The sequence below is a fragment of the Enhydra lutris genome, unplaced genomic scaffold, assembly GCF_002288905.1.
Source record: "Enhydra lutris kenyoni isolate GAN:26980312 unplaced genomic scaffold, ASM228890v2 scaffoldscaffold4, whole genome shotgun sequence".
Lineage (NCBI taxonomy): Eukaryota > Metazoa > Chordata > Mammalia > Carnivora > Mustelidae > Enhydra > Enhydra lutris.
Window position 1 is genome coordinate 24,041,498 of NW_019154088.1, and position 12,858 is coordinate 24,054,355.

Here is a 12,858-nt window from a genome sequence, read left to right on the forward strand (position 1 = left end):
AAAGAAAAACAAAAAGGACTATGACAGTGAAAATTTAAAAAGATTTTAAAAAAGTATTGATAAGATAAAATAGTTTAAAAATGTTATAATAAGGGAGTGCCTGGGTGGCTCAGTGGGTTAAAGGCTCTGCCTTCAGCTCGGGTCATGACCCAGGGTCCTGGGATTGAGCCCCACATTGGGCTCTCTTCTCGGCAGGGTGCCTGCTTCCTCCTCTCTCTCTGACTGCCTCTCTGCCTACTGGTGATCTCTGTCTGTCAAATAAATAAAAAATCTTAAAAAAATGTTATAATAGGAAAGAGGAAAATAAAAAAATAAGAAAAAAATTAAAAAGATTTAATTTTGCAAGACTAAAGGATCATGGGGAAAAAGCCATGAATTCTATGCATTGCTTTCCCCTAGCTGTGGAGTTTCACAGTTCTCATTGATCGGTGAAGTTGGTCTTGACTTGATGTTGTTGCTGATCTCCTTGGGGAGAGGCCTGTTGCAGTGACTTTTAAATGTATTTGCCTGAGGCGGAATTGCACCACCCTTGCCAGGGGTCAGGCTAAGCAGTCTGCTTGGTTTTGTGCTCGGGAGCTTTTGTTCCCTGAATTCTTTCTGTAGAACTCTGGAGAATGGGGATGAAAATGGAAGCCTCCCAGTCTCCAGCCCAGAGGAGACAAGAACTTGGGGCCCCACTCCTTAGAGAAAAGAGGTCAATCACTCCCAGTCTCCCTGGTCTCCAGCTGTGCTCCGAGCTCACCTGGCCTGTGACCAATTGTTTCTATTTCTGGTGCACAGCCCCGTTTGGAGTCTCCAAACCTAGCAGATTCCTGCCTCGCTCCTGTGCTGCTCCTCCCTGGGGTGGAAGATGAGTCTCCCAGGTTCTTCCACTCATGGGGTCCTTGTTTGAAGAGCAGTGGCCTGGCTGTGACTTGGATCATGGTGTAAGGTAACCCGGAGCTGATAGCTCACTCCTTAGCTCTGTCTTTGCAGCCGGCTTCCCCACTCTGATACCTGGGAGCTCTGCTACTCAGACACCCCTGGTCTTTTTGTGACCCTGCAGGTCCTGAAACCACACTGTCTCCACGAGGGCTCCACATCCTGCTTAGCCTCTGGAGTGACATCCCGCAGTGGAGCAGACTTCTAAAAGTTCCAATTTTGTGCTCCACTGCTCTCTTACTTCCCTGGAGCTGGCCCCTCCCCTGTGGTCTATCTTTCTGTTGCTTTGGATTCACTTCTCTGTGCATCCCACTTTCCGGAAAGTGATCAATTTTTTGTTCCTAGAATTGCTGCTCTTCCTCTCTTCTCTTTCCTCTTTGGTTTGTAGCTGTTCAAAAATGTTTTGGTAACTATCTAGATGAGCTCCTGGGACATGATGATATTTAGGCCTCCTACTGTCCGCCATCTTGCTCCTTTCTCTATTTTATTAAAAAAAGTTTTATGTATTTATTTGTGTGTGAGAGAGTCACACTTGTGAGTGAACGGGGGTGGGGGAATAGGGGCAGAGGGAGAGGGAGAACTAGACTCCCCACTGGCTTGATCCCAGCATCTGGAGATCAAGACTTAAGCAGAAGGCAGATGCTTAACAGACTGAACCACCTAGGTGCCCCTTATACCTGTTACTTTTGAAGCAAATGAAAATAAGGCTGCCCTTATTATATATATTATTATATATCATATATATATATATATATATATATATATAATTATATATATATGTATTATTATAAATAAGGTGAAGAGCATGCCCCAGGAAACCAAGTTTAGTAACTTCACATCTAGGAACTAAATGACTAAAGTCCCATACACTGCTATTTCCAAATCCCATACATTGCTGTTCTAGAGTCATATGCGATAACATTCATGCAGCCTGTAACTAGTAATAAAAAGAACTATAAATACTTGATTCCTGTGCATTTCCCACAGAGACGTATGTCACATGGACTTGTGTGGAGGAGGGAGAAGGGTTTAGTTGGTTTAGGTGAAATTCAACAGTGTCAGGTTCACCTGGACTCAGGTGATAGAGCCTGCATTCTGTCCACTCAATACCTGGCACTTAGCAGGTGCTTAGTTAGCATTTGCTGGTTGGTTGATGGAAAAAATTTGTCCTTTTCAGTCCTACTGAACAGAGGAGCCCTTTTTCAGTCAAAGGCTGATTTAGCCCAAGGTGACCAACAGGGAGTCTCAGCCTAGAGGTTGGCAGTGACAAGAGGGACAGGTTGAGAGGGACTCAAGCTACTGAGTGACCCGACAGCTAGTGGAGCCTGACACATGGAAGGGGTTGAGCTGGCCTGGCCAGGTGATAGATGGGGCCAAGAGTTCTGTAGAGCCACCCGACCAGCCCTGTTCTCCATGGATGCTGTCTGGTGCTCTCAGGCCTTGTGACTGTAATACCCCTCTCTGTTGGATCATGAACTGGGCTGGCATCTCAGAGGTGAGATGCTCAAACTTGGATCTTGTAGGTGGAAAGGATAGGAGGTAGGTCCAGGTCAGAAGAGTGTTGTCTGGAAGACACAGGTGTTGGTGGGCACTGAACACTCTCAGTGGTAAGCAGGGATGCAGGAGACTCAAGGCCAAGTTGGTCCCTGAGCTCAGAAGAGGTCAGCAAAAGGAACTCAACTCAGTTGAGGTGAGATTCCAGAGCTACTCAAGAGACTCAGCTCCAATCCATGCCAGCTTCCTTGGACGGATGTCCAGCTTGAGAAGGTCCCTGTCACTTCCCAGTGGGGTAGGGCTACATCCTTGAGCTGTTGCCCTAGACTGGGCCAGCTTGGTGTCCAAGGCCCACAGTGTTTCCTTCCTCCTTGCCAGAGAACACAGTGAGAGGATGTAAGAAGTTCACCCTGAGCCCCAGGCACAGAGAGGTTCATGGTTTCTCCTGGTGGTACTCAGCTTTGGCCCTGGCAGAAGGGCAGGGTCTGAGAGACAGGTGTAGGTAAGCGGGAGCTGGAAAGAACTTTGCATGGGGTTGGGGGAAAGGGGTGGAGGACGAAGAAGAGGAAGCAGAAAATAGCAGAATTGTGTCATTGGCCTTGTAAGAACAGATTTGATGCTAGGGAATGAAGGCCAATGAATAAACAAGAAACCAGCCCTTCACATTCAGTTAAGAGACATTTATTTGATGGCTGACATTCAGGTAAGACACATTTATTCGATTACTGTTGCCTTCCCTGCCACCCTTTCCAGTGTGATTCTGGATCAGCTCTAGAGCAAATAGTCTGGCTTCTGTAAGTAGAGGCTTTTCATGGTTTTCTTTATCCAAGGCAGGAAAGGTGAGATTTTGGTGTAGACCCGGGGAGGTGTCCCATCATTTTGTCCATAGGACACAATGCCCTGGGCCACATTGTTACACACGAGAGGGCCTCCAGAGTCCCCCTGTGGACAGAGATAGGGAAGGAGTGAATCAGTTCTCCTGCTGCCCGCATCCTCCCCAGCCCCTCTGAGAAGACTGCCTTGTGTGACCACCATGGGAGATGGGAGGACAGGACAGGGCCGGACCTTGTCAGTGCTTCACTTCACCCCAGGTGGCAGCTCCCTCTCCTTCCCTGGGTCCCAGGTCCTGTGCTGAAGGACTGCAGGCTCCACTCCCCTGTTTAGGTACCCAGAAGTGGGTGGGCAGGGCTGACACTCAGCATAGAGGCCAAGCCCGGTAACCCAGGTGGGGACCAGCTCTGAGGTGCCACCTGGTTTTCACTCCTACATGCCCAGGGAGCAGAGATTTCTAGCATCGGTGGCCCGGCACGGGGCAGAGTGCGGCAAATTCATCCTGTAGGAGCACCTCATTTGAATACATCCTACACCCTCAGCAGGCTCGCAGAGGGTCTGGGTGCCCCCATCTCTGGCTGTTCCCCCTCCTTTCCTCACGAGAAAGATCACTGCTTGGGTCTCCAGATCCCAGGTCTTCCCCAAACACCCCTGTCCCCAGACCCATGCTAAGCAGACACCCAATCTCACCTGAAAGGAAGACTTCTTTTCCTCTGGGTTCCCCACGCACAGCTCAATGGTGCGGTTGTAATGCTTGGGATAGCGGGATTTGCACTTGCCATCGTCCTGCACTTCCAGCCTCACCTCCTGCAGAGTGTCTGGGTACCTGCTTATCTTGGCCATCTTCCCCCAGCCGGCCACAGTGCACACCTGTCTTGGCCTTACCCGGTTCTTGTCCCTGGGCAGGCGGAGGGGCTTCACAGCTGCAGTCTGCTTGGCCTCTCTCTCCAGCTGTTGGGAAGAGGCAAGAGAGTCTAGCTCAGCCAGTGGCCTCGGGGCCTGGACACCCCGATGAGGCTGCACTGTCTTCTCTCTGTCCTGAGCTTGAGCTAGGGACACTGGCCAGGAAGCCAGGATGGAAGGAGGGAGGGGACAGGTCCCAGTGGGAGGAAGAACCAGTGTGGACCCAGGAAAACAAGGGCAGCAAGGAGGTTTCCTTACCATCAGTAACATGATGTCGTTGGAGTAGTTATTGGGATCATAGTCTGGGTGAGGGATGGATGTTTTCACGGGGATGACCTGCTGGGTTGTCTCTGGTTTCATGATGTTGTGGGCCCCCAGGGTGACCTGGATGGAGCTACACAGAGGGCAGAGTGGGGTGTGGGGGTGTGGAATCATAGGATACAGCCCACGGTCTGTGAAGGGCAGGTGGCAATTGGGGTGGGCAGGGCTGGAGTTGATGGGGAAACTGAGGCAACAGGAGATTCCCAGGTTTGAGCTGTCTGTGCCTTCTGCTTCTCAGTGGCTGAGGTAGGTTTCTGGAGCCATAGGTGACTGGGGTCATTTACCCAGAGAAACATATGAATGAGATGAGATTGCATTCTGATGCCAAAGCAGGTCCCAGCTCTTCTCTTACTCCAGCAATGCACCTGGTTCCGGCCTCCCCTCTCCCCACCACCTACCTGACCTCCCTCACCCCCTTTCAGGAGTCTCCCGGCTCATGCGTTCCTCAGAGCACCCAGGGCAGAAGGCAGGGCTCTGTGCCAGGGTTTTCAGGGCGGTGTAGGCTCATGGTCACTCCTTACCTCCCATAGCAGTGAGCGGCCGTCAGCACGAACTTCTTGTGTACCAGGAACCCACCACACTTCTTGCCATTATTCTGATTCCTGATACTAAGATATGCCATGTAAGGCCGGGAGTGGGGCTTGGCCTCATGTCCCCCGATGATCTCTCCTAAGGGAAAATTCTGTTCTGTTCCTGTGTACCCACTGAATGCACTGGACAGGCACAGCCTGAATTTGGGAGGGCGTGGGAGGGGCCTCCACTCCCTCCCCTGGGAGTTGGAAAAAGACAGTGTCTCGGTCTGTGAATCTTTCTTCTACACATGACCAGAGGGGAGCATACCTGTTGTAGGGACAGAGACATCCTAGGGGATCCTGAGCAGTCCCTCTCTTGACTTTGCTTTGTTTCTAGCAAGTTTCTAAGGCCCCTATCATCCTGTGAAGTCTTCTCCAGTGTTTAGGGCCTAAGTTTAGTTATATAGGTATTGTCTCACAAGGCCTGTTTCCATGGGTCATGTAGTAAATACCTAGGTAACTATTGTTTGGCTGCGTGAGGGCAAGCCTCCCCAGGGAGCCTCCAGATGAAGGCTGATAGAGCCAGTGCTGCTAGGATTCTGGAAAGCAGAGTTTAGGTCTGCCAAGGTCCTGTTTGAAAAAGGGGAGCTGCTAACAGCCTGGGAAGAAAAACAGAGTTGGAGAGAGGGATGAGGAGCCTTGGGATAGAGCCAAGGTAACAGCAGTCTCCTGGGGACCATGGTCCATCTCCCAGTGGGGTCTGCTGAGCCTGGGCTTCTCTCCCAAGCAGATGCTGAGGGAAGCACCTGGCTCACCCCACAGGGAAGCCTGGTCTGCTCTGTCCTCTGCAGGGGGATTTATGATGTTCTCTTTTCCAGTTTCTCACCCTCTGCTATGTACTTCTAGGAAAGCTCCATTTCCAGATGTCAAAGGCAGAGCCTGGGGAGGGGACAGTACCCACTGGCTCTTCTAGGGACCAGCCTTCTGCTCTGCCATTTCTGCTGGTGGCTTACCCAGCACCCCACTTGAGAGTGGGAGGCAGATGACAACAGGGTGCAGAATGTTCCTGGTGGATAGGTGGATCAGGGGTGTGCAGAAGGGCCAGGAGGGCTGTGCCCACTGTGGGATGGGGTCGGGCCTTGGAGGGTGGGGTGGTCACTTACCTGCCTGGGCCCCGGAAGGCAGGCGAAAGGCCAGCAGAAGGAGCAGGAGTGGCTGCATCTTTCCCAGGAGGCTGCCCAGGTTGGGGCTACTGGCGCTTCGTCTGTGCTTTTAGCTCCCAGGAAAGGAAGGGGGTGCAGATGGGCTCACTGACATTGAACTCCTCTCTGGTTTGTGGTGCTTTATCCTAGAAGGCTTTCTATGAAAGCTTCCCTGCCCCCACCCCTCTGTCTGATGACGTTCTTGGGGTGGTTGTGTGAGAATTGTGCTGTGACCACATCAGAACCCACACAAGTTGACTCAGAGCAGACCACTTGTTCCAGCCCAGAACAGGACAGCGAGTGTACAAGGTGGGGACTGGAGGATGTGGTATCAGCCTGGAGGGTTTCTAGAGCCCAGAAACCTGAGTCTCCAATGATAGGGCCCCCACTGCCTCAGCTCCGTGCTGAGTCCATCAGGATGATTTCTTTAGCAGCTGTGTATTTAGGCTCCTTATCTGAATGATCCAACATACCAGAGATGTGTCTCCGTCCCTCAGAGAGCATGTCCGGTGGAGGAGACAGAAATAGCAACAACCAGGGTCCAGCATGGTCAGGGCCATGGTAGAGGGAGGCACAAGACAGTAAGAGAGCGTGACCACTATTTACTAAATCCATAGGGCAACCCCTTCATCACCCTGGCTTCTTTTCTAGGGATTTTAACATCTGTTTTTAAATTACAAATGCTCAGAGTCATAGAGTCCACGTCTTTTGTCAATGCTTTTAACAAATGCCTTGTATTTGACACTTAGCTTATGTTAATGAACCATCTTGACCCTAGACATCGAATCCACTGGTTGACTGAAGCCTAGGTCATTCCTCCTTTGGGTAGACTGGGCTCAGTCCTGTCTAAACCACCTAAAACACATGAACTATGACTGGGGAAGGGTTGGTTTCCAAAAGAAGTTTGAATTACTAGATTGTCAATACCATGTGAAGTGGGAAAGTACACTGGGCAAGCAAAGACCAAGAATTGTCCTTTTAGCATTCTCTGGCCTCTGCCCAGAGAGCCACACTTCTGAGATAGCAGGTTTGTCACATAATAGACTCAACTTTTACTAAGCAAACTGCTGTTGATCTCACTACCATTGGATGTGAGGGGCCATTGTTTCTAAACAGCTAAGCTCAGTTCTGTTTAAAGAACGACTAAGTATCTCTAAGTAGGTAGAGTCTGGTGATACAAGTTTCCATCTCTACATTTTCTGTCCTTTACAATTTTTCTATGAGGAATATTATCTATCAGAATATATAATTCTGGTGTAAATATCCTCCTTCTCAAATCAGGTATATTTATCAAACCTTTAATTTTTTGAAACTAGCTTGCCCAGTTGTGGACATTTAAAAAATAAGGTATCTTTCTGATTATAGTGGTAATATATGTCCATTGAGAAAATTTGGAAAGTAGGAAGGAAAAATGTCATTTATTTGCCTATCTCCTACAAACTGTTACCTAAGCAATGTATTTATTTTTAAAAAGATTTATTTATTTATGAGACAGAGAGAGAGAGAGAAAGGGAGAGAGAGCACCCAAGCAGGGGGAGGAGCAGATGGGGAGGGAGAAAGAATCCCAAGCAGTCTCCAAGCTGAGCATGGAGCCCATGGTGGGTCTTGATCCTAAGACCCCAAGGTTACAACTTGAGCTGAAACTAAGAGTTCAGTGCTCAGCCAACTGAGCCATCCATGAGTCCCAGCAATGCATTTTAAACGTTTTTTGTTTGTTTGTTTGTTTTTTAATTTGACAGAGAGAGATCACAAGTAGACAGAGAGGCAGGCAGAGAGAAGGGGGGAGGCAGGCTCCCTGCTGAGCAGGGAGCCCGATGTGGGGCTCGATCCCAGGACCCTGAGACCATGACCTGAGCTGAAGGTGGAGACTTAACCCACTGAGCCACCCAGGCACCTCCAGCAATGCATTTTAAATACCTGGAATCATACTGTACATACAACATAGTTTTGTTTTATCCTCACTTCATCCCATAACTGAAGTATTTTTGTCATGCCATTAATGACTATTAGTTTCTCTTTCCTAGTTATTAAAAAATTTAGCAAGCAATTATTTTCTAAAATTGTTGGGACATTCGAAAAACAATTTAAGCAAAGAGAAAATTAAAATTACCTGATTTCTCTTTTTTAAAAGATTTATTTCATTTTTATTTTAGAGAGAGAGCAGAGGGGAGGGGCAGAGGGAGAGGGAAAGAGACTCCATGCTGTGTGCGAGCTGTATGGGGCTTGATCTCACAACCCTCAGGTCACTACCTGAGCCAAAACCAAGAATCCAATGCTTAACTGACTGTGCCACCCAAGTGCCCCTACAATTATCTGATTTCTGGGGCACCTGGGTGGCTCAATTAGTTAAGGTGGCTTAATGTCAGCTAAGGTCTTGATCTCAAAGTTGTGAGTTTAAGCCCCACATTGGCCTCCACTCTGGGTGTGGAACCTACTAAAAAAAAAAATGATTTATCATCATTCATTGATAGTCATCTTTAATGACTTGAAGTGTGATCTAAAATATTTTTCTCTCACATATAACTGCATTTATTAAAATTAAAAGAGGATTATGTTAAACATAAGCCTATGACCCACATAACAATTGAGGCGAATTTCACATAACTCAAAATTCATTAAAGTGTACAGCCCAGTGGCATTTTGTACATTCCAAATGTTGTGGGACTACCCCCTCTTTCTAGTTACAAATCTTTTTCATTACACCAGGACATCCATCCATTCCATCCACAACTTAATGTGTACTTAATAACTTTCACTTCTCCATTCCCCAACCCTGCCCAGTCCACTGGCAACCAGTAATCTTATTTCTATCTCCATGGATTTGCATTCTGAATATTTTATATAAAAGGATCATGAGATATGTGACCTGTTGTGTCTGGCTTCTATACAAGGGTTCCTATTTCTGTACATCCTTGTTTTTTTTTTTTTAAGAGTTTATTTATTTATTTGACAGACAGAGATCACAAGTAGGCAGAGAAGCAGGCAGAGAGAGAGAGGGAGAAGCAGGCTCCCTGCTCAGCAGAGAGCCCGATGTGGGGCTTGATCCCAGGACCCTGAGATCATGACCTGAGCTGAAGGCAGAGACTTTAACCCACTGAGCCACCCAGGCGCCCATGCACATCCTTGTTAATACTTGTTATTTTTCATTTTTTTATTATAGCCATTCTAGTGTGTGGAGAGGTATCTTATGGTTTTGATTTATATTTCTTTAATGACTAATTATGTTTAACTTCTTTTTAAAAATTTTTTAAAGATTTTATTTATTTGACAGACAGAGATCACAAGTAGGCAGAGAGGCAGGCAGAGAGAGAGGAAGGGAAGCAGGCTCCTGGCTGAGCAAAGAGCCCAATGTGAGGCTCGATCCCAGGACCCTGGGATCATGACCTGAGCAGAAGACAGAGGCTCTAACCCACTGAGCCACCCAGGCACCCCTATGTTTAACATCTTTACTATGTTTGCTGGTCATTTGTATCTCTTCCTTGGAGGAATGTCAATTCAAGTCCTTTGCCCATTTCTTGATTGAGTTGTTTGTCTTTTTTTTTTTTTTTTTAAGATTTTATGCTTCCTACTGAGAAGGGAGCCCAATGTGGGACTTGATTACAGGACTCTGGGATCATGACCTGAGCTGAAGGCAGATGCTTAACCAACAGAGCTACCCCCGTGCCCTAGTTGTTTGTCTTTTTGTTGTTGAGTTATAAGAGTTCTTTGTCTATCCCAGATACTATACTTCTACCAGATACATAATTTACAAATACTTTCTCCCATTCTGTAGATTGTATTTTCACTTTCTTGATACTATTCTTTAGTGTATGAATTTTAAAATTTTTATGAAATCCAATTTATCTATTTTATCTTTTGTTGTTGGTGTTTTTGGTGTCAAATGTAAGAATCCAGTGTCAGATCAGAGGTCATGAAGATTTGCCATCTGTTTTCTTCTAAGAGTTTTATGGTTTAGCTCTTATATTTAGGCTGTTGATCCATTTTGTATATATATGGAATGAGGTAGGGGTTTAACTACATGCTTTTTATGTCATTATCTGGTTGTCCCAGCAACATTCATTGAAAATATCATTCTTTCTCCACCGAGTGGTCTTGGCACCCTTGTCAAAAATCAATTGGCCATGGATGGCTGGGTTTATTTCTGGGCTCTCAGTTCTATTCCATTCATCTATATGTCTGTCCTTAAGCTGGAACCACACTAGTTTTGATTGCTGTAGCTTCATAATATGTCCTGAAACCAAGAAGTCTGATCCTCCCACTTAGTTTTTCTTTTTTAATGTTGTTTTAGCTATATGGGACCCCTTGCAATTCCATGTGAATTCTAGAATTGGCTCTTCCATTTCAGCAGAAAATGTCACTGGGATTTGGACAAAGATTGCTTTGACTCTGTAGATAACTCTGGGGAGTATTGCTATCTTAACAATATAGGCCTTCCAATCCAGAAACATAGGATGTCTTTCCATTAAGTAGTTCTTCTTTAACTACTTTCAATGGCACTTTGTAGTTTTCAGTGTATAATTTGTTCACCTCCTTGGTTAAATTCAGTGTAGTCCTAGGTATTTTATTCTTTTGGATTCTATTGTAAGTGGAACTGTTTTTAGAATTTCCTTATTGAATATTCATTGCTGGTGTATAGAAACAATTTTTTCTTCTTTCTCAAGTTTTCTTAGGCTATGTCTCAATGAACATGTTGGCACTGAAGTTTAAAATACAATACCACTGGGGCACCTGAGTGGCTCAGTTGATTAAGTGTCTAACTTTTGATTTTGGCTCAGGTCATGATCTCAGGGTCCTGAGATTGAGCCCCATGCCAGGCTCTGTGTTCAGTCGGGAATCTGCTTGAGACTCCCTCTCCCTCTTCCTCTGCCTCTGTGCCCCGACTCTCTCTCTTTCTCTTAAATAAGTCAATCTTTGAAAAATATATATAATGCCACTTATAACTGCTCAAGAAAAGAGAAATACTGTGATATAAATCTCTCAAAACCTGTATGGACTTACTTTCTGTTTAAGATGAACATAACTGAATTGTTTTGGCATTCTTGAAATATCAATATTATCGTGATGGAGAACATTTTAGTGGTTGCTCTTTGTCAGGGATGTGAGGGTGAGGAGGGAGGTGGGTGTAGCTATAAAAATACAACTGGAGGAATCCTTGTGATGATAGAACTGTTCTGTGCTTTGCCTGCATTAGTGTTACATATTAGTAACCCAGTTAAGATATTGTACCATAGTTGTGCAAGATATTACCCTTGGCTTAACCAGATCAAGTGTCTATGAAATATTGCTGTATTATTTTTTCCATGTGAATTACATGTGAATCCACAATTACCTCAAAGTAAAAAGATTGTTTTTTACAAAATTTGAAAATACAAAAAAGAGACAACTGATCTTATACCCTGCAATTTGTTGAATTCATTTTATTAACTTCTATTCAGCTCAACACCCACCCCATGTTGTTACTGTCACAAATTACACCTCTATACATGTGTGCTCATTAACATAGCTGGGATCTGATTCCAAAGTCTGTGATCTTATCCAGAGTTCTATAAATGTCATCATATATGTATATGTATGGACATAAGCATTTATGTATGCTTACATTTCCCTGGTGGTCTAGTGCTTAGGATATATTTATATGTGCCTGTGTATACATTTGTGTATATATATATATATATATATATATATATATATATATAGTGTATGTTTTTGTTTCATTTTTTTCTTTCTGGGCATGATTTTGGTACATATTTGTTTCAGGAGGAAGGATCTTCAGCATTCAAACAGAAACTGTTTGAAGTCAGCTATTTTCCCCTCATTATGAAAGTGGTCAAGATCATTAAGATATTCTGTTACAGAGATCTTTGTGGGCAAGCAGATATGAAAAGACATGACTCTGAGGGTGATGGGAACCCAGAGGAGATATTTCCTCTATGTGAAAATGAGTATGGTATTAGTGGTATGTGTTATTTGGTTGAAAAATAGTCACCCACGGTTGTGACTAAAGTTAACCCCAAAGCAGCATCTCCAATTGGCATCAAGACCTGGGAAGGGATGGCTGCTGGGCATGCCTGGCTAGACTGACCCAGCACACGGTCATAAAAGAGTCTCATACCACATGTGTGGTCTCCAAGCTAAGAGCTAAATGACTTTGAAGGGTCACTGTGAGCTTGGAAACTCAGTGAGTTGCAGTGACCATGATGGTCTGAGGTTTGGAAGCTGTTCTCCATTTTTCTGGCCCCATGTGTGCCTCTCTAATCTGATTTAAAGAAGTTAAGGGAAGTGTGGTATCTCTTCCATGGCAGAGTTTATATTGAACTTTGTACCCCATAGGTACAAAGTTCAATATATGTATGTAAACCATTTATGTAAACCTTATATGTAAACCATGAAGAAATGGCTGACTTGGTTATATTTTTTCCTTCCTACATCTCTCCTTCATCTGGAAGTAGGTCTCCATTGACAACAGAATTGTAAACTTCACTTCCAGGGTCAAATGTGATAACATACACAAAACTGCAAGTTGTAAGATAAATGAATATCTTGAACAAGATGATTTTTCATTTGGATGGATTTCCCACACAGATTCAGACCAATCTGACCAATCTGAACAAGGAAGGAGACTTGGGGAAATTCTGGTGAATGTCCTATGACCTTAAGTTTCATGGGCGCCTGGA

General features: G+C 45.3%; 1 protein-coding gene across 3 annotated transcripts; it reads right to left on the reverse strand.

The window, feature by feature from the left end:
* Positions 1-3,080: 3,080 nt before the first annotated feature.
* Positions 3,081-6,317, reverse strand: LOC111161254 (granzyme B-like). 3 transcript variants are annotated; one of them, XM_022524843.1, is made up of 5 exons: positions 6,146-6,317; positions 4,992-5,139; positions 4,408-4,543; positions 3,937-4,197; positions 3,081-3,357 (listed from the first exon to the last, which is right to left on the reverse strand). In XM_022524843.1, the coding sequence occupies exons 1-5, from the start codon at positions 6,201-6,203 to the stop codon at positions 3,187-3,189; spliced, it is 774 nt and encodes a 257-aa protein (XP_022380551.1). In that variant the 5' UTR covers positions 6,204-6,317; the 3' UTR covers positions 3,081-3,186. The 3 variants fall into 3 exon arrangements, with proteins under 3 accessions (XP_022380551.1, XP_022380554.1, XP_022380561.1); XM_022524846.1 differs by having other exon boundaries at positions 3,160-3,357; positions 4,132-4,197; positions 6,146-6,203; XM_022524853.1 differs by lacking the exon at positions 3,937-4,197 and having other exon boundaries at positions 3,160-3,357; positions 6,146-6,203.
* Positions 6,318-12,858: the final 6,541 nt, after the last annotated feature.